This window comes from Ahaetulla prasina, chromosome 3 (assembly GCF_028640845.1).
Source record: "Ahaetulla prasina isolate Xishuangbanna chromosome 3, ASM2864084v1, whole genome shotgun sequence".
NCBI classification, from domain to species: Eukaryota; Metazoa; Chordata; class Lepidosauria; order Squamata; family Colubridae; genus Ahaetulla; species Ahaetulla prasina.
In genome coordinates this window covers 119,339,539-119,366,711 of record NC_080541.1, presented here as the reverse complement: position 1 = coordinate 119,366,711, position 27,173 = coordinate 119,339,539, and the positions used below count along the sequence as shown (strand labels likewise).

The following is a 27,173-nucleotide window of genomic DNA, read 5'->3' as shown; positions in this document are numbered from 1 at the left end:
CCCTGTCTCGTCCTTTCCCAATTTTAAAAGTTTCTGTTAACCCACCATTTACTATTATTTGTGCTGTTTGCTTCTGATATATTGCTTTAATTGCATGGATAAAATTATCCCCAAATTGCATTTTTTCTATTACTTTAAACAAAAACTGCCAATCCAATCTGTCAAAAGCTTTTTCAGCATCCAGAAAGAAGAGTGCCGCTGAGACTTGGTTGTTTTGTTCCAAATATTCAGGTAAATTTACAATTTGCCTCACATTATATCTCATCTGCCTACCCTTAATAAATCCTGATTGATCATTATGAATTATTTGATTCACCCATTAATATATATGATTTATAATCCCAAAATACTATTCTTTTATGTAAAAACTTGAAAAAAATTTTTTGTTGTTGATTCGGAGCATAAACTCCTATTAATAATGTCTTCTTTCCCTCCAACAAAAGTTCAATAGCAATATATCTTCCTTGCTTATCCACCTCAATTAATTTTGCTGATATATCCTTCTTTATATATATAACTAAACCATTCTTTTTTTCCACAGCAGAGGCAACAAAATGTACTCCCAGTTTTGAGTTTATCAAATATTTCTGGTCTAAAGATCTAATATGTGTTTCTTGTAAACAGATAATGTCGTTTTTAAATTGTTTCAAATAATGAAATACTTTCCTTCTCTTCTGTGGTGAATTCAAACCATTAACATTCCAAGATAATAGTTTAATTGCCATTATCGGCCAAAGGAAACTTTTGGAACACCAGCTGCAGATCACATTTTGCTTTAGGCCTTGCTTCTCCCACTATTTCCGTTGTAGTAGTTGCCAATTGTTGTTGTGCCTTTACATTTTGTTCCTTGCATTTAGCAGCAGTTCTTGTCAGTCTTTGTTCCTTTGGATCTGAACCCGTCATAAGTATTTCCAATACTTGTATTAAATCTTCTTCCATCACAATCTGTTCTTGTACCTGCTTCACTTCTCTTTCCTTCACTTCACCCTCACTTCTTCTAGCTTCCAATGGGGGAAGACTTCCAGCTTTTAATGCCTCAACATAAAATTCTCTTGCTTTTCCAACTGTATTGAGACGATGTGCTTTTCCTGCATAATATACTATTATACCAGTTGGAATATCCCATCTATATTCGATCTAGCGTTTTTTAAGTTTATTCACCAGGAAGGCAAATTCTTTCCTAGCCCTTAACATTTTTGGTGGAATTTCCTTTAATATTAAGATATCTTGACCAGCAACCTGAATCTTCTCCCCCTTATATGAAGCTTGCAGAATCTGATTTCTCACTGTTCTATTTGTAAAATAAATAACAACATCCCTTGGCAACTTTTTTTGCCTTGCTATCCAAGAATTCACACGATATATTTTGTCCATTTGATAAGTCACATCTACTGGACGGGCTGCTAATATCTCAGCAAATGCTTCAGAAAAAAATTCCCTTAAGTTCTCTTGTTTATTCTTCTTTAAGCCACGGATTCTTAAAGCAAATTCCATATTCTTATATTGTATCAGAACTATTTCATCATCTGTTTTTTTCATTTTACTTTGAAATTCATCCATTTTATTTTCTAATTTTGAATTAAATTGCTTCATTTCTTCATCTTCCTCTTCTAATAAAATCACATTTGTTGCCAAACTTTGTACTGCAATTACAAATCCTTCTTTAACTTCTTTATTTAATTTAATTTAATTTAATTTAATTTCTTTATTTAATTTATTTAATTTCCAATATCTGCTCTTTCATTTCAGACATCTCATCAGTTATTACTTTAACTTTTTCTTGTATAAAATCCTTCAAGTTCTCCTGTAACGCCTCCAAATTCAATGTTTTAGTATCTGCTGTATGAGCTGGAGAGGCGCCAGCTGAAGAAATTCCAGATCTCTTTGTTACAGTAGACTTTAATTGTTTGGCTGCCATCTTCTATAAAATTGTTTATTTATTTATTTTCCAACTTAATATTCACTTTAAATCTTCTTAACCTCCTAAAAACACAGTCTTTTAAAATAATATTTAAAAATCTCCCATAGATTCTATCAGCAGGCAGCAAGGAGTAAAAGTAGCAAACAGCATGCAATTTACCAGCGGCAGACGGCAAGCAGTAAAAGTTCTGTCACTTTCGCTTTCCACTCATTAGCTTGTTAACAACTCGCCACCATTTTCTTGCTATTTTCAAGCTTGATACAATAACGGGGAATTGGCTTAGCTACTTGCATAAAGTTCTCCCACTTTCATTCTGTCCGGTATAATCCTTTATTGACCAAAATAGATCTTGTCGTTTGGTTGTGGTGATTGAATCCGCCAAAGCAGAAAAATCCTCGGATCTGGAGCACTTCGGGTTGCGGGAGGGAACTTAACCCTTCAAACCCCTTTTTTCTCAGGGGTTTTAGGGAAGTTCTACCTCTACCCTGCAGCTCACCTCCTCTTCTTCTCCCGAAGAGGGTTTTTTTCGAACCGCTGGACGGCAGATTTAAGCTGTCCTAGCGATTCCACATAATCCAGAGGTTGGCGATCGTAAAGATCACCGCCATCACCTATGGCGCCAAACCGGAAGTCCCGCAATGTCCTTCCTGTTGAAGATTACTTCAGCTTCAATCACAACAATACAAGAGCGAACAATAGATTTAAACTTAATGTTAACCGCTTCAATCTTGATTGCAGAAAATATGACTTCTGTAACAGAGTTGTTAATGCTTGGAACACAGTACCTGACTCTGTGATCTCTTCTCAAAATCCCTAAAGCTTTAACCAAAAACTGTCTACTATTGACCTCACCCCACTCCTAAGAGGTATGTAAGGGGCGTGCATAAGAGCACAAACGTGCCTACCGTTCCTGTCCTATTGCTTCCTTTCATTATATCCAATTAATATAGTTATTACATACTTATGCTTATATATTATATAGTTACTTTCATGCTTATGCTTATATATACTGTTGTGACAAATTAAATAAATAAATAAATAAATTTCTGAATGCAAGCCATTCCATTGGTTGATTGCTCTCACTGTTAGGAATTTTCTCCGTAGTTCTATGTTGCTTCTCTGCTTGGTTAGCTTGCATCATCTCTTGTCTTGCCTTTTGGTGCTTTGGAAAATAGTCTGATCCCCTTGTCTTTGTAGGAGCCCCTCAAATATTGTAACAATGCTATCATGTCTCCCATAGTCCTTCCATTATTTCTATAATATATTCTTTCTCTAAGCTCTGTGTTTACATTTCACAATATAGTATAAATGAGTTAATAAGCAGGTAATTTGTCTATCTCAGGAAATACTCTTCCACCTAAAACCGACTGTCTTTTAGAGTTTGGATGTGGAAAATGTCAAACAGTGAATTTAAGACAAAACTTAAGTGTAGACGTGTAGACATAACACATTTAAGCATGTAATTTAGTGAAAATAAAATTCACTATTGCTGCTAAAGTATGTTTTATTTTTAATTACCACGTGTTCACATGTCAATATTGCATGGCTAAATTAAGAAATTTTAAAACGCAAAGGATGCTAGATTTCCTCGCAGAAAAGTCAAAAATCTGTACTGTATCTTTAATATTTAGCATCTTTATTCCCATCACCAATCTCTTTCCACTTATGACTGTATGACTATAACTTGTTGCTGGCAATCCTTATGATTTATATTGATATATTGATCATCAATTGTGTTGTAAATGTTGTACCTTGATGAACGTATCTTTTCTTTTATGTACACTGAGAGCATATGCACCAAGACAAATTCCTTGTGTGTCCAATCACACTTGGCCAATAAAAAAAATTCTATTCTATTCTAAATTCTATTTGTTCAGCCTAGCCACGATCAAAAACTAAAAGCTTTCAAGTTGAAGTTCATTTACGAACGCTCCACTTTCACAGACAGCAGCCAATTTTACACGTTCTACGTTTCACGCACCGCCTTCCGAGCAAGGTGTTCTTCTCTCTAGAAACCCTCTGCGTCTGCGCATCGTGTTGCGGCTTGCGCCTGCGCAACACGGGTCGCTTTTTCTCCCTTGGTAACGGAACCCAACCTAGCCGGTCCCTGCCTCTCGGCTTTGCTGGCGGTCGCCCTCTCCTTCCCTGCTTTCTTTCCGGTTGACCGTCGCCGCTATGCAGGGGGAGGATGCTCGGTACCTCAAAAGGTAATGGTTTTCCCGCCAAAGTGGAGCGGGAGAGCGAGCAATGCATTGAACCGAGAGTAAGAGCAGGAGGCCGAGTAGGGGCGCGGTTGTTCTGCTGGAGAAAATGGCAGGAGGGGAAGGATGCCTCGGCCAGGAAGGAGGCTGGCTGGCTGGCTGGCTTTTCAGAAGGTGTTGAGCTGCACCAGGTTCGGATTCGTGCCCAGTAGCTGGGCGATATCAAGGGAAAGGACCCCAGCGGAAAAGCGGGGCCGGTGTGGGGCGACACCAGCCTATACCCTTTTCGGGCATATTGCCCCTGCGGTGGCTTTAGCTCTGCTAGGCCCCTTGGAGCTTCGACCCAACGGAGAGCGTTGTGCAGGCTTCGGGGATGAGCTTTAGTGGGTAACGGACCGCTTCATCCGAAGCAGAGTTGCTGGTGCCCAGTCCATTGAATCGAATGATGTAATGCAGGTGTTCCAAGGCTGTTCGTGCGTTCCCAATAAAGCGATACAGCGGCCTCTTTGGGCTTTAAGGAAAAGGGGTTGAATCTGTAAAACGAACGCTGGGAAGGGGAAAAATGGAAGAGGTCAGGGAGTGAGATATAGGATGGGGAATGATGGATGATCAGAAAAACTAGATTGAGCTGCCAGACAGTCATTGTTGAATGATAGGTGAGTCTTTGGCCTGATCTAATTGCACAATAAGTTAGTTATTTTCTCATGATGCTGTCTGATCTATGAGATCTGAGAACTGCAAGTCCAAATTTTGAATGTGGTTTTAGTCTCCGATTGAAAGAAACTTGGAGGCAGCTTTTTGTTTACTAGTGGTAAGAGTGATCTTTTCAGTCAAACTGGGGAAAATATCTCCAGGGTAAAATGGTACAAATTACATTGCTCACAATGGGAAAATAATATATCGTACCTGTTCATTTTACCATGGGAATGGCCATTCTCTCTGCTGATGTTAGGGATGATCTCTCTTGTTTTTTAGTGGGATATAGTTTCATTTAAAAAAAAAACTTGCATAGCTCACAAGCTGAAAGTAATATAAAGGAAGCATATGTAACAGCTGCTTTATAAAATAGAATATAGATTATCTTAATCAGTTCAAACTTGTGAGGTATTTTAACCTGCAAAAATACTCAAAAATGTTTTTATTTCTGTGCTTAGCTGATATAAAAATTGTAGGGTTTTTAATTCACTATTTAATTTTTTCTTAACAGAAAGGTAAAAGGAGGAAATATTGATGTACATCCATCAGAAAAAGCACTTATAGTTCATTATGAAGTGGAAGCTACAATTCTTGGGGAGATGGGAGATCCTATGTTGGGAGAGCGTAAGGAATGTCAAAAAATGTAAGTTTTCATATTCAAGCAAACCTTTGTTCAAAAGCCTTTGATAAAACACTTTGGATAGCTAATGATGTTGTCTTTAAAATCTTTTTTTAAAAATTAAGTTAGAAAAATAAAATCTGAAGCCTTAATTTAATTTTATATTTTTTATACATTTAGTAAGAAAAGATGTCAATCACATTATATTTATTTTAAATAATTTAAAATACATCAAAAGTTCTTTCTGTGCCCTCAAATATTTTATTAAGAGATCCAAAATATATAGTACTTTTCCAATTGCAACCAAGATCCATAATATCAAAGAAAAAAATGAATGTATTATTTTGCTAGATGATTTATTTCTCCTCATGAAAAAAGACAGAGCTTTTAGTATATTTGATTTAACCACCACTCTCCTAGGAGAAATAGTTTGCTGCTTTATTTTAGTAAAAGAAAAATAATCTTATTTTTTTTATGATGGCCAGTCTTTTTTGCATAGTCTGTGTTTATTTTCCCTTTGCATGTGTGTATATACCATATTTTGCCTTGGTTTAGCATGGTTAACTAAATTGTGGTTTATAGTCTAATTGCTATATTTTTCTAATTGCTAGTAAGGCATTTGACAAAGTAGACCACAACCTACTTGTTAGTAAGTTAGAAAAATGTGGGATAGTCAACATCACCACCAGATGGATTTATAACTGGCTGACAAAACGCACTCAGCATGTAGTCCTTAATAGAACTATGTCTACATGGAGGGAAATATATAGTGGGGTATCCCAAGGTTCTGTCTTAGGCCCACCCAGTACTGTTCAATATTTTTATAAATGATTTAGATGAGATGATAGAAGGGGAACTCATTAGATTTGCAGACTGCACCAAGCTGGTAGGAATAGCCAATATCCCAGAAGACAGGCTGAAGATCCAGAAGAATCTTCACAGTCTTGAACACTGGATCCTATTTAACAAAATGAAATTCGGTGGTGAGAACAATAAGGTTTTATACTTAGGCAAGTACAGATATAGAATAGGTAGAACCTGGCTCAATAGCAGTAACTGCGAGAGGGATCTAGGAGCCCTGGTGGACTATCACTTAAATATAAGCCAGCAGTGTGCTGCAGCTGCCAAAAAAGCCAATGCAATCCTAAAATGCATTAACACAGGGATAAAATCAAGATCTTGTGAAGTGTTAGTACTGTTTTATAATATCTTGGAAAGACCACACTTGGAATATTGCATCCAGTTTTGGTTGCCACAATTTAAAAATGGTGTAGAGACTTGTTGTGGCCCATCAGCTGCCAGTGGAGCTGGTGGCAGACTCGAATGATGAGGAAGTTGGGGAAGAACTTGGTGTTGTGGTCCGTTAACAGCTTGTGGAGCTGGCAACGGAGTCGGACAGCGATGAGGCTGAGGAAGAGCGTAGGCCAGTCCTGGAGACTGGGGAAGGCCCAGATGGGGGCTCTGCATCGGAGGCTGAGGTGGGGCCAGGGCCATCGGGGAGTGAGGTGCGGACTCCAGAGCCTCCAAAGTCTGACAGTAGTGAGGCAGAGGAACAGGAGGAGCCTGTTCCTAATACATGCATGAGAAGAGCTGCCAGAAGTCAAGAGCAGCTCAAGCAAAGAGGACGACTCGAGAGTAGGGCCAAGAGATTATTGGCCCCTCCCATAAGGCTTAAAAGACCAGCAACCATGTTTTGGCTTTGCTGGAAAACAATGTTGGTAGCTTCATCTTCTTGCATTTATTTTGTATCGGTGTCTTCTGAACTTTTGCCAAGAAAGGCCTTTGGCAGTTTGCCTAATTGGACTAAGGTTGGTGATAGGATTGAGGAATTTGTGTAGGGAGGCATTTGCTTTAATTTAGTTGAACTATGCTGAGAATGAAGTTGAAGAATGAAGTGTTGTGACCCAGGCCTACTGGGGCCTGGGTCACAACACTTGGGCCAGTACTGGAGCCTGGGGAAGGCTCTGATGGATGCTCAGCATGGGACACAGAGATAGAGCCAGGGTTGTTCGGCATTTCCCAGCCAGAGAGGCAGCTGCCTTTGGAGTCAGAGATGAGTGAGGAGGAGGAACAGCTGGGGCCTGTTTCAGATGTGCATATGCACAGAGCAGATAGGAGCATTGAACAGTGGAGAAGAATGAGATGAGCTGGCTCGGGAAACAAAACAAACATGGATGCTGACTGGCTCCTTCCTGGCTGGGGAATAATTAGGAGGAAAGGGGAGTGGTTTGGTTGTCGCAGACAACCATTTGCATTTGTGGAAAGTTTGCTCCTTGTGTGTTTCCTGCGACAAAGACTGCCTTGCCAGAACTGAGGTTTGTCTATTTCTCTGTTTGAACTGACTTAATTTGCAGTCTCCCGGCTAGGAGCTCACAGCCTTACATTTATCATAATGAGCTGATAAGGACTGTTGTTTCAGTTAACTTCTTGCCTGGACTTTCTGCTGGTGAATGCAGTTAATTCCCAATGTGTAAATAAATAGGGGTTTTTCTTTGCAGGGAGTCTGTTTCTTGCTTCTGTGAAGGCCGGGTCAGAACAAGACTGTGGAAAGAATGTAGAGAAGAGCAACAAAGATCATTAGGGGGCTAGAGACTAAAGCAAATGAAGAATAGTTGCAGGAATTGGGTATGTCTAGTCTAGTGAAAAGAAGGATTAGGGGTGACTTGATAGTAGTGTTCCAATATTTGAGGGGCTGCCTTAAAGAAGAGGGAGTCAACCTATTTTCCAAAGCACCAGAGGGTAGGACAAGGAACAACGGATGGAAACTAATCAAAGAGAGAAGCAACCTGGAATTAAGGAGAAACTTCCTAACAGTGAGGACAATAACCAGTGGAATAGGTTGCCTTCAGAAGTTCTAGGTGCTCTATCACTGGAGGTTTTTAAGAAGAGATTGGACAGCCATTTGTCTAGAATGGAATAGGTTCTCCAGTTTGAGCAGAGGGTTGGACTAGAAGACCTCCAAGGTCTCTTCTAACTCTATTATTCTGTTAATTCTGATATTTGGTACTGGCTCAAGGACGGGTCAAACTGTAACCAGTTTTCTTTTGAGGTTTTTTTTCAAATACACCAATCAGAAATCTAGATAAGCAGCCAGTCAGGAACCCACCTTCTTGGACTCCAATCACATGGATTAATCAAATATCAGCTTCCCAGGTTTAGATATAAGAAGCCAGTCCCTGTTCACTTGCCTGTGAGCTACCAAGAGATATACTACAGGCATTTCATTCTGCCTCTAAAGATGCCAGCCACAGACCTTGAGCCAGACAAACATCAGATACCAGAAAACAAGACCAAAGTCATTCAGCTTGAATCAGCCTTAAGTCAGAATCGGGATTTTCCTCTAAAAAACATGGAACATAAATATTTTTCAGGATTGTAGTGAATTGATGTGAGCAGTCATTTTTTTGGAGGTCTGCGTGCAGTAGACTCAAATAGAGCAACACGGCAACCTAATGGTGAAGATGCTTGCCTCCCATTCAGAAGATTGAGAGTTCAGTCCTAGGCAATGGGAGATGTTTCTCAGGGTACAAAGAGAAAATACCTGCTGCAGACTCCACATTGGTGTCAGGAATTGCATCTGGCCAGTAAACCCTCAGCTCCATTCAGTCACCCTGACTCCACCTTGAATTAAGGAATTACGGGTTGTTAAAAGAAAAAAATGCAGTAAACTCAAACACCTTTTCTAATCTGTGCCTATTTATCTGTTGAGGTTCTGTTGAATTTTTGTACCTGAATATATAGATAGAATCCTCTGTCACTTAGAGTTGTACCTATGCAGGTTCCTTTAGACGGCCCGGTTGTGTAGTACACAGTGTCTTGAAGTAAGCAGTTGTTGTATAGCAGTGGTTCTCAACCTTTATAGAGCTGCGACCCCTTTAATACAATTCCCCATGATGTGGCGACCCCAACCATAAAATTATTTTCGTTTTGAATTTATCACGCCTGAAGCCGTATTGGCTAGCGATCTGAATTGCTTGCGATTGCCTTGAGGATGGAGGCATTAAAGCGGAGACTCCTTCCCTATTAAGTTTATCACGCCTGAAGCCAGATTAGGCTAGCGATTGGGAGTGATTGCAGCTGGCTTGAGAGGGAGACATCAGAGCAAAGATTTCTCTCTTTTTTAATTCATCGCACCTGAAGCCGAATTCGGCTAGCAATTTGAAGAGCCTGCAGCTGGCTTGTGAAGTCAACCATTGGAGCATGATTCTTCGACTCGCAAGTATACTTCCCATATTTCCGATGGTCTTAGGCGACCCCTGGCAAATCGTCATTTGACCCCCAATGGGGTCCCGACCCACAGATTGAGAACCGCTGTTGTATAGGCTATGCTTTGATATTTGAAAGGTAATTAAGAGGTTGGTGAGGAATCAACTATGTAGGACACTAGAAGAAGTATATTGCCTGGATCCTTTTCAGTCAAGATTAAAGTCCAATTTAATTGAAATGCAAACAGCATTTATTGCTAAAACAGATAACCTTAGTTGGAATCTGGAGGGCATGATTGTGCTCCTTCTATTTCTGTTACACTCTATGAAACAGTTAGATAGATCATACATTCTCAGGGTAAGTTATCTTGTTGATGATACTAAATTATACACTATTTCACTACTTTGGTCCTGAACTGGTGTCTGAGCTTATTGTTGGGACTATTTTTATTTACTTTTGTTTGTTTGTTTGTTTGTTTATTTTTCTGCCTATATTATTTTTATATATGACTCAAGACAGCAAACATACCCAATATTCCTTCCTCATATTTTCCTCACAACAATCCTATGAAGTAAGTTGGGTTGAGAGAGAATGAGTGGCCCAAAGTCACCCAACTAGCGTTTGTGTTTAAGGTGGGACAAGAATACATAGTTCCTGACTTATAGCCAGGTGCCTTAATTACTAGATCAAACTAGAGGGAGAGAAACAAGCTATAGGTCAGTGATGGTGAACCTTTTTCTTGTTGCATGCCAGAAGTGTGTGTGCGCGCGTGTGATAGCACCCATAATGCAACGCGAACCCCCCCCCTGTGCATGCGCACACGACCCCCCTTCCCTGTGTATGCACCCTGCATTGTGCATGCTCCCCCTGGCATATGCACTCCCTCCCCCGCATTGGGCCTGGAACATCGTTATTGCAAGGCAGGGCTGTTTGGCCCAAATGATTCTTGCTGTGTCTGTGTCTAATGTCTAATGCTGTGTCTGTGTCTAATGAACTGGCGAGGCTGTGCAGTTACTGCAGCAGCTTGTAAAGCTTGGGCTGAGCCTGTGGGCCACCAGGTCTGGAGCCGGCAGCAGCTGCTTCCTGTCACTCAGCCCTTGCTTTGGGGTGACTTTTTCCACATTCAGGCCTTAAGGATACTGGACTCTTCCACTCTGCATGTGCTCAGAGACAGTCTGAAGTCCTCTGGATCCAAGTCTTGGTGTTGGAAGAAAAGCAAATTTCTGAAAGCAGCAGATTGATTGGGTGCGAGGGGGTGGCGGCAAGGATGGACAGGCCGGGGCTTCCCTGTCTCCCCACCCAAGCGGGCTTCTGGCATAGTCCCAGAACTCTGAGGGGAGGGAGGGAAGCCCTGGTCTGCTGCTCCTGCTGCCACCACCGCCTCGCCCCCAGCAACAATGGTTCTCGTGCTGCCATTTCCCTGGCAGCACTGGGGGCAGGACAGAGAGGGCGGTGGAAGGCTGCAGGGGCAGGCCGTTTGTGCTGGCTAAGAGACAGAGGCTGCTCCTGGAGCAGCCAGGAAAAGGAGAAGCCGCTGGCAGGGAGGAGAGCTGCCCCAGGATGAGAGGGTTCCACCAACCTTTGCTGGCGCGAACGGCCCCAAACCTACACTCTCTCCCCCCCCTTTTTTCCTTCCAAAAAATCAATTCAGCAAATAAGCACCCCGGTCCCGATCTCTCCTGAATAGCCTTTAGACATGAACGCATGTTACTTTACAGGCGCCTCTACTTTCAGCAACCCCATCCAAGCGCTGGTGGGTGGGTAGGGGTTTTTGCAGAGTCGAGGGTTAACTTTTCAGCACCCCCCCCCATCCTGTGATCCAAACCCAACTGGCTTCCCCACGTCCCAAGGACACATACATACACCCTGTGCTCAGCAGCCACTTCTGCCGGGGAAGGAGCAGAAGGGCGGCCGGAGTTTCTCCTTTTTCTATGCCCTGAAATCTTTTGAGACTAAACTAAAACTGGTACCTGATGAATCTGAATCTCTCAGGAGAGATTGGGACTGGGGTGCTTATATGCCGAATTGATTTTTTGGAAAGAAAAGAGAGAGGTGGGTGGGGCAAGGCCCTCTGGCCACTGCAGGGGGAGGTGGTGATGCCCACAGTCCAGGGGACACGTGCAGCTGGTGGAGCGAGCCAAGAGGGTTTCTTGGTCCTGCTTTGACAGCGGCCATGTGGTCACCTGCGCAGGCAGCCCATCCCCCTCCCCACTGGCTGCTGGTCCACCAAAGCCCCGCCAGCCGCACCTACTCGGCCGGTGGCTCCCAGTGGGAGGAGCCCAGGCAGGGCAGCGGAGTCTGAGGTGGCCTGGTAAAGATGCTGAGATCACGACCTGGACATACCCCCTGTGCCCCGTTTTAGGCCTGGAAAGGCTCTTGCACCAAACTTTGCCAGCACGAACGGTCTGCTGTCGCCTCTCCTCCTCCTGCCAGCCTCGAGCTCCGGGCAGCATCCAGCATGGCCGTTCACCCAGGCAAAGGTTGGTGCAACCCTCTCCAGCCACTTCTTCCAAGGGAGCATAACTGCTTCCCAGCCGGCGCGCCTCTTACCGCTTACGGCAGATCAGAGAGGGCAGCGGCAAGATGTGGCAGGAGGTAGTTTGCATCAGCTAAGAGTCAGCAGTTGCTCCTTATCCTCCTGCATGCCTCATGCTCCGGGCAGCATCCAGCCAACCATGCCTGGCATCCCCCTGCGGCAGCCTATGTGGATCCCAGGCAGTGCAGCTTTGGAGTCTTTCCTCGCGGTGTCAGTGAAAAGGTCAGTAGGCAGGCGGACGGGTGCAGGGTAGTGACTGGGGGAGAGCTCCTGGCTGGAAAGGGGCATGGATGTCCCTCGGCACGCATACACAGCGGCCAGCTAGTCTTTTGTTTACTGGCACAGGTGCATACGTGACAATCAGCTGGCCAGCTGATCTTCTGGTTTCTGGCACTGCCGCACACGTGAAGGTCAGCTGATTGTCCCATGCGCATGCGCACCAATAACCAGAAAACTAGCTGGCCCATGTGCATGTGAGCACCAGAAACCCGGAAGAGGAATGGGCGACGCTGCGCGTGCCAGACGAAATGGCTCTGCGTGCCATTTCTGGCACGTGTGCTATAGGTTCACCATCACGGCTATAGGTAATCCTTGATTTATTGAACATTCATTCAGTGTCTATCCAAAATTACTCACCCATGGTAACCTTCCCCTCTCCCCCACACCACAGCACCTGCATAGTACCCCCACACTCCTTACCTATGACATTTGCCTGTTCCTGTTTAAAGACTTGCATGCTTCTGGGATTATAATGGCAATCCAAACTCTTGGGATTGCGATCATTACATTTTATGACAGCAGTCCCAGTTTCTTTTGCTGTCCTAATGGAGAACTTCCTTTAGTAACATAGAAATGTTACAGACATTTGTCACAGACATCTTGACTTCCCTGAAATCTTAACAGGTTATGGCTTGGGAATATGGAGGCTGCCTTAAAAGATTGCTGGGACGCTACAACTTGTACAGAATGTGGTAACCAGACTGCTGATGGCTGTTATAGAAAAAAATGTATAAATCATTGTGTAAATAAAGTTACTGCATTGGTTGCCAGTAGACCAATTTAGAATGCATGGCATGGCACTGAGTTATCTTATCCAAAGTAAGTCTGCCTGTCCTGCTATAGTTAGGTTAAGGTGTAGCCTCCATTTTTAATGGGCGGGGGGTCATAAGATGGCTTCTTGGTTGTGGCCCAGCTCAATGGGCCACATTGCATCTTGAAATATGTTTGGCTTTTTTACTTCAGATAGTTAGAAATCTCTGAAAGGGTTTCTTTTTTAAGCTGCCCTTTGATGCCTTAGTGCAGGGTTGTCAAACTCAAGGCCTGCGCAGACGTCCTAGATACGGTAAGGGCTCTCTGTGTCACTTCAACTCAGACCATCCTGGCGGCTGTGCATATATGCAGGAAGTGATGGGCACATGTGTGCACGGGCCTGCCCCATGCCATTCCGACAGGTGTGCGTGCACCTGGGAGGAGGTGGGCACAAGTGCACAGGCCGGGATGCGATGGACTGGGCCTGTGCGCATGTGTGCCATCTGCCTCCCGTGTGCACACATACCTGCCAGGATGCCATGGGCCAGGCCAAAGGGACACATGCGCCTGCTGCCTCCTGTGCACATGGGTGTCCACCGGGCTGGGCTGGGCTGGGCTGGGCTAGGCTGGGCTGGGCTGAAGCGATGCTGGCCGCTCCCTTATCATTTCTAGGACAGCCGCGTTTACCAGCCTTTCAGGTGTGTGTATGTGGGGGGAAGGTATCCGGCAGCAGGGACTGTGCAGCTGGCGCTCCAAGAAACAGGTGTGGTGGCAGGAGGCAGAGTCGGGGAGGCACGTGATGCGCACCACCGGATGCGCCTGCTCCATCCCATGTGGCTGGAACCGGGCAGGTAGCTACCCAGTGCATCTAGCAGGCTGGACTGCACCTCTCCCCTGCGCCTCTGCCTCTAGCTACTGCTGCCACTGCTGGCCGAGATAAGATGAGAAGTGTATAGTGGCTGTTGCCTACTCTGTCTTGTCTGTTTTTGCTTGCGGTTGGAGAGCAGGTCACCACTTGTCATCTTGGCCCCCTTGTGGGTCTTGCCCTTGGGCCATGCATGGAGCGTATTCCCCTTGCGCACCCGACACACCTTGGCACCACTGTGAGCTGCTGCCACAACCGAGGCACAACTGAGGCCGCCAGCAGCTCACGCAGTTCCATTAGGTTGCTGCCGTCACTGCCCAGAACAACGGGCCCTCCCAGCCCGAAGGAGGCAAAGCATCCAGCTAGAAAAGCTGAGTAGATGTGGTAGAGCATGCCCAGGCCCCACAGACAAAAGATGGCCACCGCAAACAGGGAAACCCAGATCTTCATTGGCAACATGGCCGCCCAGGTCCAGCTGGGATTGCGTGGCTCCTCCCATCTCTTCTGGGCCTGGGCAGCCATGGCACCAATAGGGATCTGGCTTTCCCTGCTCGCGATGGCTGACCTTTGCCTGCTGGGCCTGGGCGTGTTCTACCATCTCTACTCAGCCTTTTTAGCTGGCCGCTTTGCCTCCTTCGGGCTGGGCGGCTCTGCTGAGCAGCTGCGGCGGCAGTCTGCAGCGGGGATGGGGTGCATTGGGGGTGTGAGGGGAATGTGCTCCACGCGCAAGCCAAGGGCAAGACCTGTGAGCAGGCCGAGGAGAAGATGACTAATGGTAATCTGCTCTCCAACTGCAAGCCAAAAGAGACAGTGGGACAGAGTAAGCACGTCCAGCAGTCTGCATGGACAGCCAAGCTTGGTGGTGGCAGCAGGCTCTGGAGCTGCAGCGTGTGCCAGCTAAAGGGCCAGCAGGCTACGGCTACAGCTGGAAACCACCACCACCCCGCACACAAAGGGCGGCAAGCATGGGGCAGTTGCTGGGCAGCTACAGCCGACCGTTACCGGCTGTAGCTGTCACGCCCCCTGCCTCTCCTCTCCTCTCCTCTCCTCATCCTGCAGGATGAACCTCCCATCCTCCGCCCCACCCACCAGAGACCCCTTGTTTTCCTCCCCAATCCCACCCGGTCCCCACAGGCAGTGATGTCAAGCTGGCCACGCTCCCAGGCCACGCTCAGTTTGGGGCTTTTGAGTGAAGGGTTTTGCTATAAATAAAACAAGAAACCCAAATGGGCCAATTTGGTCTACCAAAATAGCAATAGCACTTAAACTGTTATAGCGCTTCATGGTGCTTTACAACAGTTTACAGAGTCAGCATATTAACTCCAACAATCTGGGCTCTCATTTCACTAGCCTTGGAAGGATGGAATGCTGAGTCAACTTTGTGCCTGTCAGGATCAAACCCCAGGTTGTGGGCAGACTTTGCCTGCAATACTGCATTCTAACCACTGCACCACCACGGCTTTTGATAAAGTTGAAATTGTAAAATATTTTAAGACTTTGAGTTTGATACATTTAAAAGTAAATGTTGAAGACAGAATTTGTGTGCAAGCTGAAAATAAAAGTTTCTGTGTTTTATTTTACAGCATTCGGTTGAAAAGTCTCAATGCAAATACAGACATTTCTTCCTTGGCGCGGAAGGTGGTAGAGGAATGCAAACTTATTCACCCCTCCAAACTGGCTGAGGTGGAACAATTACTCTATTACCTGCAAAATCGCAGAGACACCTCATCTGCCAAAGGTGAGCAAAACAAATTCAAATGGCAAACAAATTGTATGTGGTATGAGCATTTTTTCCTTTGAAAATATTGGAATGGAAAAGGGAAAGGGAAAAGGGAAAGGGAATGGAATGGAATGGAATGGACCTTCTAGAGGTCTTCTAGTCCAGACCCCTTCTTAAGCAGGAGAACCTATACCTTCTCCTTTGTGCTGCTTGGAGAGTCCAAGCATGGGTTCAATTCGTCTGATTAGCCAGAGACTGAGTTGGAAATTCTTTGGCCACGCCTCCTCCTCCCGGCTGAGCCTCAGTTTTTTCAACTCAGTCGGCCTAGAGAGACTTACCTTGAGTTGGTTCTACAAATTATTGAATCTAATTAGGACAATTGGTCGTTTTAAAAAAATTCTTTAAAATTCAGCTTGAAGTGGCTGAAGTGCAGAGAGATTGACGAGGCTACCTGCCACGCTGGGAGCAGTGATTGGATTGCAGCCAGAGCTGCCTGGACCACGTGGAGGCTATTTATCTCCATGGAGGTGGCAGAGAACACAGGCAGCTAGCGGACCAAGGTTTCGGTTCAGGGCTTCACTGGCTGCAGCATGTGGCAACTGAGGCTTGCTGAGACACGTGCTAATTGGAAGGCTAATTGGAAGTCGCCATTTTGTGGGTGGAAGCCATTTTGGTTGGAGCTGTTGTGAGCAGCAAGACGGACCTTGCAGCAACATTGGAGCTTAGACATTCCTGCAACAGCAGGAGCTTTGGTCAGGAGACAGGGAGAAGCAGCCTTATGCGCAAGTAAACCGTGTTGTTGGTTTCCATGCACTGATTGTGGAGATTTTGTGCACTTTTTGCTATTACTGTTGCTGCTGCTGTTTTGCAGCCTGCCCTGCACTAACAAACCGTGTTGCTGGTTTGGCGCTATTCCTGGAGCCTGGACTGCGCAGTGAGTACCCGGTACTACAGATCTGTGATAGGAAGTTCCCTTTAAGGAATTGATTCCAGGCTAATTACCAGTGATTACAGCAATAATGGCAGACCGCATGGCCTCTACTAGTAGTATTTCTGCTTCTTCTTTCCCCAGTCAGCAGCAGGCTAGGTGTTCTGAGCCTAAGAAGGCTAGATCAGGATCTAAAACACCTATTACCAGGTCCAAGGCCAAGAATTCCAAATCAATTTCTTCAACACCCAAAAAAGATGCCAAGAGAAGGCAAAAAGCTTTGGAAAAGCATTTTGCAAAGGCCCAAAAGCAGGCAGAGACAACGAGAGGCCCAGGGATTTCTGGCAGTATGCGTGTACCTGACATGCTTTTAGCACCGGTTTTACCATCACAAACACTGATGGAGGACAAGCTAAACTGGTGGTCTCCTGTGATTCCGGAGTTGCAGGAATTTCATGCTGTTCCCTTTCAGGAGGGAAGTGATCAGGCTTCTATCCGGTCTGCATCAGGCTTATTACTGTATCTGGCAACAGACCTTGTGCTCCATCAGCCACATTTACACCTACAGTGGTGGGGATCCGCCCTCAGGAGGATTTAGAGCAGGGCTTGTCTGTCGAATTACGTAATGCCATAGCGCAGACTATTGCCCAGGGTATTGATGCTACACTTACCCAGAGAGGTTTGATGGGGCCATTAAATCCAGGACCTTCGCGGTCTTGGAGCTCTGCATCATCATTTACATACAGATAAGGGCTATTTTGAAGATCCTCATTCCCCACCTCTATCAATCCAAAGTGAGGCCTTGCTGGAAGGGGAGGAAGAATTGGGAGAATTTGAATTTTCTGAGAATGAAGGTGTCTCCCCAGACAAATCCATGTATTCTGGGCTTTTCCGTCCCAACCTTTTTAAGACCCTATTACTTAAGGCCAAAACGACAGCCAACATGGGTCGGATGGGGAGCACTACTGAGGACCCCCTGGAACCTCAGGATCCCTTTGCCAGCCTCTTTACAGAGCAGGTCACAGCACAAGAGGTTATTCCCTCATCTATGTTTTTTGTGGATGTTATTCAAAGGCAGTGGGTCAGCCTGCATCTATTCCTGCCCCTAGTGGCATGGATAAGAAAATGTATACAGCAGAACAGGAGCTAGAGGAGTTCCTCCAAATTCCAGCTGTGGATGCCTTTCTGGCCACCTTTGCTTTGGCTGCAATTCTCCCTTCTGACACTGCAGAAGGGTTGAGGGCTGAGGATAGGAAGGCTGAGTTATCTGTCCGTAAAACTCACCAGGCAGCCTTTTGGGCAATTAGATCGGCCACAGCAGCTTCCTTCTTCTCTAGAACATGGCTCTTATGGTTGAGACAGATGCAGGCCAGGGCCTCTCCAGAGGATACCCGTCTGCAACAAGATATTAGTAAATTAATTGCTGCAACAGAGTACTCAGCTGATGCGACTTTCAATGTGGCCAAGTTCGCCTCAAGGGCCCTGGCATCCAGTGTCACCTCCAGACGCTTGTTATGGCTGTGCCAGTGGCAAGCCGACATGAAGTCCAAATGGAGATTAGCAGCTGCTCCATTTAAGGGATGTCATATGTTTGGGGAAGGTCCTTCCTCATGTTTACAAGCAAATGGACAGGAGACCTACCTACTTCTACCGCAGGCAGCCCTTTCGTGGCTCTGAGGCAGGATTCCCCACCCCACAATACCACAGGCAGTACTCCCACAGTATGGACAGGACACAGGACAGGTCAGCCTTTCAAGACAGGACTCGTCAACCACAATCCAGACGGTCCTATAGGGGTGCCAGTAGCCGATCTTACCGCTGCTCAAAGTGACTCTTAGTCACATAACTCCAATGGTGGCAGGTTAAGGATGTTAACCAGCCAGTGGAGGGATACCACCACTGATGCTTGGGCATTACAAACAGTAAGGCTCAGGCTAACCCTAGAATTTTGTTCCAGCCTCCCCCCCTGCCCCCGCCGATTTATTCAGTGTCCCAGGGATTGTAACAAATTGTATAAGGTATGAGCACTTTTTACTTTGAGAATATTGAGAGGAAAAAGGCAGTATTGTTGGCAACCATTGTTTCAATCAGAATAATTGGTAGGTTTATGGAAAAACAATCACTTACGTATTGAAATGAAATTTAGCACTATTGGTTTTGATTGATGGATCGATTGGTTGATTGAGGAAAATTATGCTTAAACATTTAGGGTATATATGCCTGTAGAAATGCTGATATCACATTTAATCAATTCCGCCCACTTTAATTACTCTTTTTTCCTAAACATGACAAAAGGAAAGATCTTTAAAAATTATTTAAGCCATTATTTTGTATTGTCTTTCCACAGAAAAGAAAGAAAAATCCAGTAAACCTAAAGATCCACCACCATTTGAAGGGATGGAGGTAGGTACAATTGAATCCAATTAAACTTTAGTATTTTTTCTAAAATTTATATTTTATAAAAAAATACCAAAACTATTAAAAATGAATCTATTTTAGACTTGCATCTTATATGTCTTCATTGTTCAGTTGTGTATTATTTTAAATAATTATTATTTAAACAAATTATTACATTTTAAAAGAACTTTTAACATTTAATTTAGTTAATCCATTATTTTTTGGTTTTCTATGTTCTTTGTTTCTAATAATTATGGAGCAAGATAATTATTAAAGTTATTATCATAGTTCTCTATTTTACTGTAATACCAGGGTTTAGGATGTATTTGAATAATAATAATAATAATAATAATAATAATTTTTATTATTTTCATCAAGCATGTATTTTATGACAGATACAAGTGTAAACATAATTATAAATACATGAAAAGGATAGAATAAAAGAAAACATTAAGACAGGGACGGTAGGCACACTGGTGTGCTTATGCATGCCCCTTTATATACTACTAAAACTGTCTGCTTTTAACCTTCAGTTGGGCAAAACATTGCATCATAGGACATTCCTGTGGGATTTACATTTTAATGATCTTCAGATAAGTTGTATAGGTAAAGTTATGGCCACTTCAATGCCACTACATTGCCATCACACAATCAAGATTTTTGACACTCACTGTCAAAGAAGCAGTTCCATTCCAAAAATAAAACCCATTGGGTTCAAGTTCTTTGAACTTGATTGTTTTCCTTTAGGCTAGATAACATCAGTTCATTGCAGGAAAACTGCCAAGCTCAGTGAACAACAAGAACCCAGCAGTTCAAATCTGAGTTCCATATATTCTCTACAGCTGTAATATAGGATAGTGCATTTAGATTCTTATTATTTGATATTAATTAATTATTTAATTTAATTATTTTTCCTTCAAATTAATCTGGTTTTATATTTCCCTCAGCTCTGTTTATACAAAACTTTACTTTTTACCATGAATTATTGTCTCTTCAATGAATTTGGACTGTTTTCATGTTTAACTTTCCATATAACTCTTTGCTTATCGTTCCAATTTTAGTATATGTGCTGCCGAACTCTTTGCTTATTGACGTCTTACATTCCTCTGTATTCTAATTTTCCTTGCCTGGTATTTTCAGATTGATGAAGTAGCTAATATTAATGACATGGATGAGTACATTGAATTGCTATATGAAGATATCCCTGATAAAGTTCGTGGCTCTGCACTTATTCTGCAGCTGGCCAGAAATCCTGATAACTTAGAAGAACTCCTCCTTAATGGTAATTATCAGATTAATGCTACTGTGATTGGGCTGGCTTTTGGTTCAATACGTGGAATAAATTTAGCTAAAAGCAATAGCAATAGCACTTAGACTTATATATTGCTTCACAGTGCTTTACAGCCCTCTCTAAGCGGTTTACAGAGTCAGCATATTGCCCCCAACAATCTGGGCCCTCGCATTTTACTGACCCCAGAAGGATGGAAGGCTAAGTCAATCTTGAGCTGGTGAGATCCGAACTGCCAAACTGCTGGCAGTCTGTGATCAGCAGACGTAGCCTGCAGAACTGCATTCTAACCACTGCACCACCGCAGATAAAGGAATCCCACAAGAAATACTAGTTTGTGTTCAGAATAACTGATCCTTAATTAAATATGCGATTATTCAGAATAACCCAGAAAATGGTTATTCACTGATTCTTGAAGTCATTAAATAATTGGCTATCATGAGGTAGCACAATAACTATTTTTGGTAATAGTGACTGTCTTGGTTTGATTAATTTGAAAATCTAAGAAAAATTACGTGTAAAAACAGAAATTGTTTTTCTTTGTCACAGTTTAGCTGTGTCTGTCAGAGTCATTTATAGTCATAGGTTTTTGGTTTGGTACTATTTTTAATTTTTTAATTTTATTCATGGTGATTCATGTCCAGACTTTTTTTGGAGATTAGCATTTAGAATTTATGTATTCCACAGAAATTCTCATTAAAGACACTAGTGTTTTTCTTATGTAAGTCAGTAAGAGGCAAATTAAGGTGTACGGTACTTTAAAGATAATATTGACCCAATGCTGCACATTCCAGTGTCTATAAATATAGGAAATTATGTTAATTATTTTTAAAAACCATCTAATGGGCCATTGTGAGGATCACTCAGATTATATGATGGATAAAATTGCTGGCACCTTCTGTTTTGAAAGAGGCAGTGGTGTGTCACCTCACCATCAACTACCAATCTCTAACTTTCCTTTTTTAGGGTAGGCTATAGTGAATATGGTCAAGCCATAGCTGATGAGAATGCTGCAGGAAGTGGATTAGCCTCACCAGATGTGCCCAACCTGAGGCCTGGTGCCCCATGCAGCCCTGGATAGCTACTAAAGTTTCCCCATAAGATTGTAAACTTCCAACATCATTATTTGATTTTATGTTATAAAACTATATTATATATTTATTCGTGACTCAAGACAATTCTTATTTTTTCAGTGCAGCCCAGCCAAGTCAAAAAGTTGGACACCATGATCTAGATCCATTTTGGTCTAGTTTTAAGTTAGGATTTAGTATTGAGACAGCCTTGGTTATGCTTGCTGATGACTTGTGATGGAGCTGGGATGTTGATAGCACATCCATCCTTGTGCTTTTTGATCTTTCAGTGACTTCTGAGCTCTCTCTATGTGTTGGAGATAGGAGCATTGCATTATTGTGCTTCTCTTTCTCTGGAGGTCGTACTGGATCCATGGCACCTATTCAAATAGCTTAGGATTGGGCTGCTTTTCTATAGTCTGCTGATTTTGACTGCCCCCTTTCACCCGTGCTTGCCTTGCTTTACCAGTTACACTGCTTTTCTTCTCCTTTGCCTAAGCTAGGTGGTTAAATATAATTCCCAAATCACAGGTCCTTTGGTCTATCACAGGTCTCAAAATGTTCTTTGAATCTTACATTGTGTGGGATTATTTTTTAGCAGTATAGGCTTCATGTCTGCACCAGATAATTCCATGTTGGGTTCCAGGAATTCCATTGTATAGCATGCTGCTAGTATGCCCAATTCCCTAAGCTGGTTTTAGGCTTATACAATGATCGATGGTATCATATTTTCGTCCATTTCATTTTGAGGGCACCAAAATCCTGAATGGTTCAGTCCAGTAAGCATCCTCTCAACCCATGACACTCTCTTACTCAACCAATTAATGCAACTCCCTTTTTCTCTCCATGAGGGAAAATGATGTCATATCTTTTTCCCCAGAGTAGCAGGAGAAGTGGCCAACCCTAACTATTCTCATGGGAGTCCACACAGGTCAATGAACCTTCTTGTGGATGCTTAGATCTCCATAACTGACTATCCCAATAACTGTCTCTGAGCTTTCCTTCCCTACTTAGTACCTCAGATTTTGCCCCTGTGCAGGATTTGTATATGATTACTATATCACTGAGCTGGAAAAAAAAGTAATGAACTATAGATGCCAGAATTACAATAAAATACAAAGCTGTATTAAGTGAAGTGATGTTAATATAAGCAGTGTATTGAGGGAACTCTCATCCTGTTCATCTATGACAGGCAGTGGCAGGAAAGACCTTTCATCATATCCTGGGCTTGTTTTTATGAATCTTCTGATTCATATTTTTACAACACCAAGTTCCCTCTTCCCATCCAGCACTATCCTGAAATTGATACTTTTGTATTCATCTCAACAAAAAAGCATGCATGTGGGAATCAGGGATATTTTCTGCTTCTCAGAATGCATGGGAGAAATAGAACAATAGTTGATAGAACAATAATATGGCTAGAGAGAGCAAAAGATTAACTACTTTGTTCTCCAAGGCTGGGAGATTAATTAAAACCTTAGTGTGAAAAAGGTTGGAGCAATTACCTTTTTGGAATGAGGATAGCCACATTGTTAAATAGCAGAAAGGTTAGGAAAAAAGAAAACTCTAAGCTTGTTAGCAGGGCTTGCAATTTAAGAGGCAGTATGCAATTTCCTAGAGAGAAGTGGCAGAGACTAGCTTGACCATTAAGGGTTCTTCATATCGTTAATTCTTCAACCCTGATTGACGCTATCCGTTGTTTGATGCAGTCATTTGGTGGAAGACATACTATAATGCATTATAAATATGAACTTCATGCTATTGTTGAGACAGTACTTTTCTTCTTGCCTTTTAGAAACAGCACTGGGTGCTTTGGCCAGGGTTCTGCGAGAAGACTGGAAGCAAAGTGTAGAACTTGCTACTAATATAATATATATATTCTTCTGCTTTTCCAGGTATGTATAGTAACATGTACTATATGTAAGTCAATATGTTCTGGAACCTTAATATTTTAAAATGAATATAGCAGTGGTTAAGTCACGCTTGTGGGTTAATATAGGATTTACTCTGGTGCCAGTACTCTGATTTTAATTCTTTTTAATGTAGCTTTTCTCAGTTTCATGGACTGATTACACACTATAAAATTGGAGCTCTTTGCATGAATATCATTGATCATGAGCTAAAGAGGCATGAACTATGGCAAGAGGAACTTACCAAGAAGAAGAAAGCTGATATCCTTGTTTGTTGTTGTTTAGACTAATGGATTGGCATGAATCCAACTTATTCTTACAACTTAGAGTAGGCTACTTCATTTTACTCAGTCGTGTTCACTCTGCATGCTCACTTGGTTCTTCAGATTCTCCTATCCTTTAATTTTTAAATAAAAGATTATAGTAATGCTTCAAGATTGAAAATATGAGAAAGGTACCCTTTTGGATATATAGGATCTATTATCAGAGAATGAATAGAATATTACTATTTTTTTCTGTATAGGTAGAAAAATATTTTATTTTAGTGGTTATTTTAGTTTGGCAATTGCTACAAGAAATTAGTTGCGGTCTGTCGCAATCCCTTTATTTCAGGTTAGTGCAGAGAACTAAGATATTGGTTAAAGAGAACTAGTATAAATCAACAAAGTAGCAACAAATCTGCTCTTTTGAATAGCTGTATTTATATTGACTGGCAATTACTGAGGCTGCTCATATGTCACAGAAAACTAAAACATCCAAATAGTTCTAGCTTATTACAAACAATACACGGATATTCATTGCTCATTCATACTTGTTTCCTTCTTGCTCACAGAAATAGCTAAGCAAGTCAGTGTTTGGTTTGTGTTGTGTATGATCTGGAATTCCTGGATTATTTTTGTAAGGTGTTACTTTTGATTAACAGGAAAGTAATCCAGAGTTCCTGCTTATAACATATTACTAGAACATTGGTGACTGGTTAATTGTTCTTACAATCAGAAGCCAATGGGAGTGATAGTATATAGCTGTGATGGCGAACCTATTGCACAAGTGCCACAGGTGGCACGTGTAGCCATATCAGTGGGCACACGTGTGCGCCGCTCAGCTGATTTTCGGTCCTTTTGGGCCCACCAGAAGTAGGGAAACAGGCTAGATTTTCTGCCTCTAGAGCAGTGGTTCTCAACCTTTATAGTGCTGCGACCCCTTTAATACAATTCCCCACGATGTGGCGACCCCAACCGTAAAATTATTTTCATTTTGAATTTATCGCGCCTGAAGCCGTATTGGCTAGCGATCTGAACTGCTTGCCTTGAGGACAGAGGCATTAAAGCGGAGACTCCTCCCCTATTAAGTTTATCGCTTCTGAAGCCAGATTAGGCTAGCGATTGGGAGTGATTGCAGCTGGCTTGAGAGGGAGACATCAGAGCAAAGATTTCTCTCTTTTTTAATTCATCATGCCTGAAGCCGAATTCGGCTAGCGATTTGAAGAGCCTGCAGCTGGCTTGTGAAGTCAACCATTGGAGCGCGATTCTTCAACTTGCAAGTATACTTCCCATATTTCCGATGGTCTTAGGCGACCCCTGGCAAATCGTCATTCGACCCCCAAGGGGGTCCCGACCCACAGGTTGAGAACCGCTGCTCTAGAGGGCCTTGAGGAGTGGTAGGGAAGGCCCGTTTTTCTCTCTCACCTGGCTCCAGAGCCTCTCTAGGAGTATGGGATGGGGGCGAAAACAGCCTTCCCCATCCGTCCCCCAGAGGTCCTCTGGAGGCTGAAAACGGCCCATTTGCCAACTTCTGGTGGGACTGGAAGGCCCGTTTTTTGCTGTCCCCAGTCTCCAGTCTGGTCCCACTGGAAGTTGGCAGACGGGCCTTTTCTGGCATCTGGAGGACCTCCGGGGAGTGGGTGGGGAAGGCCGTTTTCGCCCCCTCCTCCAAGACTAGAAAGGCTCTGGAGCCAGGTGAGAGAGAAAAACGGGCCTACCAGGCCATTGCGTGCCAGGAGCGGTGGGGGGGGGTTGTATGTGTGGGGCAGGGCACATAGAATTATGAGTGTGGGCACATGCACACAACCCCTCACCCCCCCCTCCTGGCACGCAATGGCAAAAAGGTTAGCCATCACTGGTATATAGCATGTGCCAGTAGGCTTTCTGAATAAGGTGTCTTATGCTATATACATATGGCTTCTTGTAATTACAGCAGGACACATGCATCTCCCCATATCAAAAAGCGCTTTATAGGTTTTGCAATTCTTAAGTGTTGAGCATATCCTTATCTCTAAATATCCACTTGATGAAGATCCTGAAAATCAAACACTGAAAAAAGAATATGAAAAAACTTTTAAAAAATACCAAGGTCTGGTGGTTAAGCAAGAACAACTACTTCGAGGTACAAATTTTGATTCCCAGTTGTTCAATATGCTATAGATACTTTTTCAGCATTTAGCAGAAATTATGGGAAAGTCTGAAAGATTGCATAGCTTATTCTATTTGTTAAAATTGTAGCTATTTGAATGACTTAGAATTCATTTTAAGTGTTTATCTTTGTTTACCAAAAGTTAAAAAAGTTAATACAATAGCTGTCTATTTGTAGCATTCCCTTTAAACTTAGTGCAAAGAATTAAGAATACTATATAGGTTAAACCAATGACGCATTAGCTAATGACTGTCGAAGTATGTTTATATAAGGCATGTTCACTGCCTTGTGTTATATATATGGTATAACATGATGGAATTAATAATTTCACGTTGTGTATATACTAATAATGGAGAAGCAAATTCTAGAACAGGGGTGTCAAACTCGAGGCCGCGGGCTTGATGCGTCACGTGCTGGCCACCCCCACCCCTAGTTTAGCAAAGGGGAAAAGTGATACATCACATGATGACAACATGATGCTGCGAGGGTGACACCCCATTCTAGAAGCTATTTAAAAACTAAAGTATTGTAAATGAAAATATACTGAGCAGAAAAAGTGTTCCTCAGAATTTAATGTTAGATTTGAATGCTCATTAGATGAAAACACCCCACTAGTAAGTAATTTCATTCCTCCTGAAGGTCAGTGCCATTAAATAGCCTACCAGAAAAATTCCAAAAGAGAAAAGGAGACAGAAGGAGTTCACCTCAGACACTATTCTTTCCTTTCCTCTGCATATACTCATCCTCTATGTGTATCCTGATGTTTCTTCTTATATGCCTTACAAATTTTTGTATTTTGAAAGTCAGGAAGTATTGCAATAATTCTGGAATGGGAAGAATATGATCCCCAGTATTTATTAATTAAAGTAGAATTTATAAGTATCATGTTTTCCCCAAAATAAGACATCCCCTGATAATAAGCCCATTCGGGCTTTTGAGTGCATGGCAATAAAGCCAACCGCTTATTTCAGGGTTCAAAAAAATATAAGACAGGGTCTTATTTTCGGGGAAACACGGTATGTAATCTGATTGTAAGCTAATTAATTTGACTTATTTCTGCTCAAAGTACAAATGAAATAAAATGTTCGGAAATATTAATATGTATTAATTTATATTATTTTAATGAAGATAATATATTTAACAGAAGTAAAGTCACTTAAATCTTTTATTGGTTTAATCACTAACAATTATGATTAAGTTTAGTACAACCAAAAGGTGTTGCATTTAGTGGATAAAGAGGATGGCCTTGGTCAGAAGGATGGTCTGCTCCCAAGGGAACAATCAGATAAAGGAAACATGACCGTGGGCCAAGAAAAAATTGTGGAAATGTCTCAGGGAGCCCTCTGTCCCCTCCCCTCCCCAATTTTAGTGAAGATAA

At 42.8% G+C, this 27,173-nt stretch overlaps 1 protein-coding gene across 4 annotated transcripts in view; it reads left to right on the top strand.

Annotated features, from left to right (window-relative positions):
• Positions 1–27,173, top strand: part of KIFAP3 (kinesin associated protein 3) — a 220,783-nt gene that overhangs the window by 124,271 nt on the left and 69,339 nt on the right. For 2 of the 4 annotated variants that reach the window (XM_058177337.1, XM_058177338.1), the window contains exons 2-8: positions 5,330–5,461; positions 15,657–15,811; positions 19,069–19,124; positions 20,259–20,400; positions 23,272–23,371; positions 23,523–23,647; positions 25,670–25,768. In XM_058177337.1, the coding sequence (XP_058033320.1) occupies positions 5,418–5,461; positions 15,657–15,811; positions 19,069–19,124; positions 20,259–20,400; positions 23,272–23,371; positions 23,523–23,647; positions 25,670–25,768 (721 nt within the window). In that variant the 5' untranslated portion in view covers positions 5,330–5,417. Of the gene's footprint in view, positions 1–3,970; positions 4,129–4,757; positions 4,779–5,329; positions 5,462–15,656; positions 15,812–19,068; positions 19,125–20,258; positions 20,401–23,271; positions 23,372–23,522; positions 23,648–25,669; positions 25,769–27,173 lie in introns of those variants that run through there. The other 2 variants (XM_058177336.1, XM_058177339.1) reach the window with 2 other exon arrangements.